Source organism: Aplysia californica, unplaced genomic scaffold (assembly GCF_000002075.1).
Source record: "Aplysia californica isolate F4 #8 unplaced genomic scaffold, AplCal3.0 scaffold00062, whole genome shotgun sequence".
Classification (NCBI taxonomy): Eukaryota; Metazoa; Mollusca; class Gastropoda; order Aplysiida; family Aplysiidae; genus Aplysia; species Aplysia californica.
Window position 1 is genome coordinate 1852302 of NW_004797332.1, and position 1155 is coordinate 1853456.

Here is a 1155-nt window from a genome sequence, read left to right on the forward strand (position 1 = left end):
AAATGGCCGTTGTGCGGGTGATTGTCTTGTACAGGTGGCTGTTAGGGCAGAAATATTCTCAACTTCCGGGAAACATACAGTGCTAGCAGCTGATCAAGTGCTCAAGCACTGACAAACTGATAAGATCTTTCGGCGGCTATAGCGGGGTACCTAATCCCACCTGGGTGAAGTGAGAAAAATTCATGTGAAGTGCCTTTCCCCAAGAATACAACGTTGAGCCTGTGAAATGATTCGAACCCACGACCTTATGGTTAAGAGTCTGAGAGCCTAACCATTAGACCACTAACGCAACACATTTGTTTGTGCATTCCTCAGACAATAAGTTACGGCCTGGTCAACTGGAAGAGTGTGCTTCCTACTCCTGCCTGGGTAGACAGCAATATCCCTGAGGTGAGGAAAACTGACTTTTGTGTAAAAATAATGATAATAATAATAATAATCTTAATAATAATAATAATCATAATAATGATGACAATAATTTAGATAATGATAATAATAATAATAATCTTAATAATAATAATAATCATAATAATGATGACAATAATTTAGATAATAATAATAATAATAATGATAATAATAATAAAAACAACTATAAATTAGATAATAATAATAATAATAATAAGAATAACAATAATAATAATCGATTGATATAGTGCATTTCAACCAAGAAAGTGCCCAGTGCACTTTACAATAATACAAATTAGATAGTTCCTCCAATAATGATCCTTTCACACCCCCCCACCCCCTCCCCTTTTCACTCCCTCCCTATTACAGGAGGTCTTGATAAAAAAAATTGAAAAAAAAGTTCGTTTTTACAGCCCAAAAGACGCTCCTTCTCTGAACTTTTCTTTATTGTCTTGTCGTGTCATTTTTGTATTTGTTGGCTGCATTACTTTTTGTGCTAAATCTGTGCTGTGTGTTTTCCCTCAGATTGTGAAGAAGTATGCGTTTTACCGACCTCCGAGGGGAGAGGAAGGGGAACTTGACCCTTCCATAGATCTGCAGACAATGAGGTGAGTGGGGAATGGAGTAAATATGTTGTTGCATTTGTGCAATATTGGTCTGATTGTGAGGTCTGCTTTGTTTCTTGTTTTGATTTTTCAATAGGCTCTCTAGTTTTTCATTTATGTTGCGGGGGGGATTGGACGGAGGGAG

The 1155-nt window shown here is 36.9% G+C and overlaps 1 protein-coding gene across 1 annotated transcript in view; it reads left to right on the top strand.

Annotated features, from left to right (window-relative positions):
* LOC101850873 (anaphase-promoting complex subunit 1) overlaps window positions 1-1155 on the top strand; it is a gene marked incomplete in the record, with an annotated part of 57511 nt that overhangs the window by 34761 nt on the left and 21595 nt on the right. Inside the window, 2 exon segments of the mRNA XM_035968491.1 lie at window positions 316-390; window positions 931-1013. Of these exon segments, the coding sequence (XP_035824384.1) occupies window positions 316-390; window positions 931-1013 (158 nt within the window).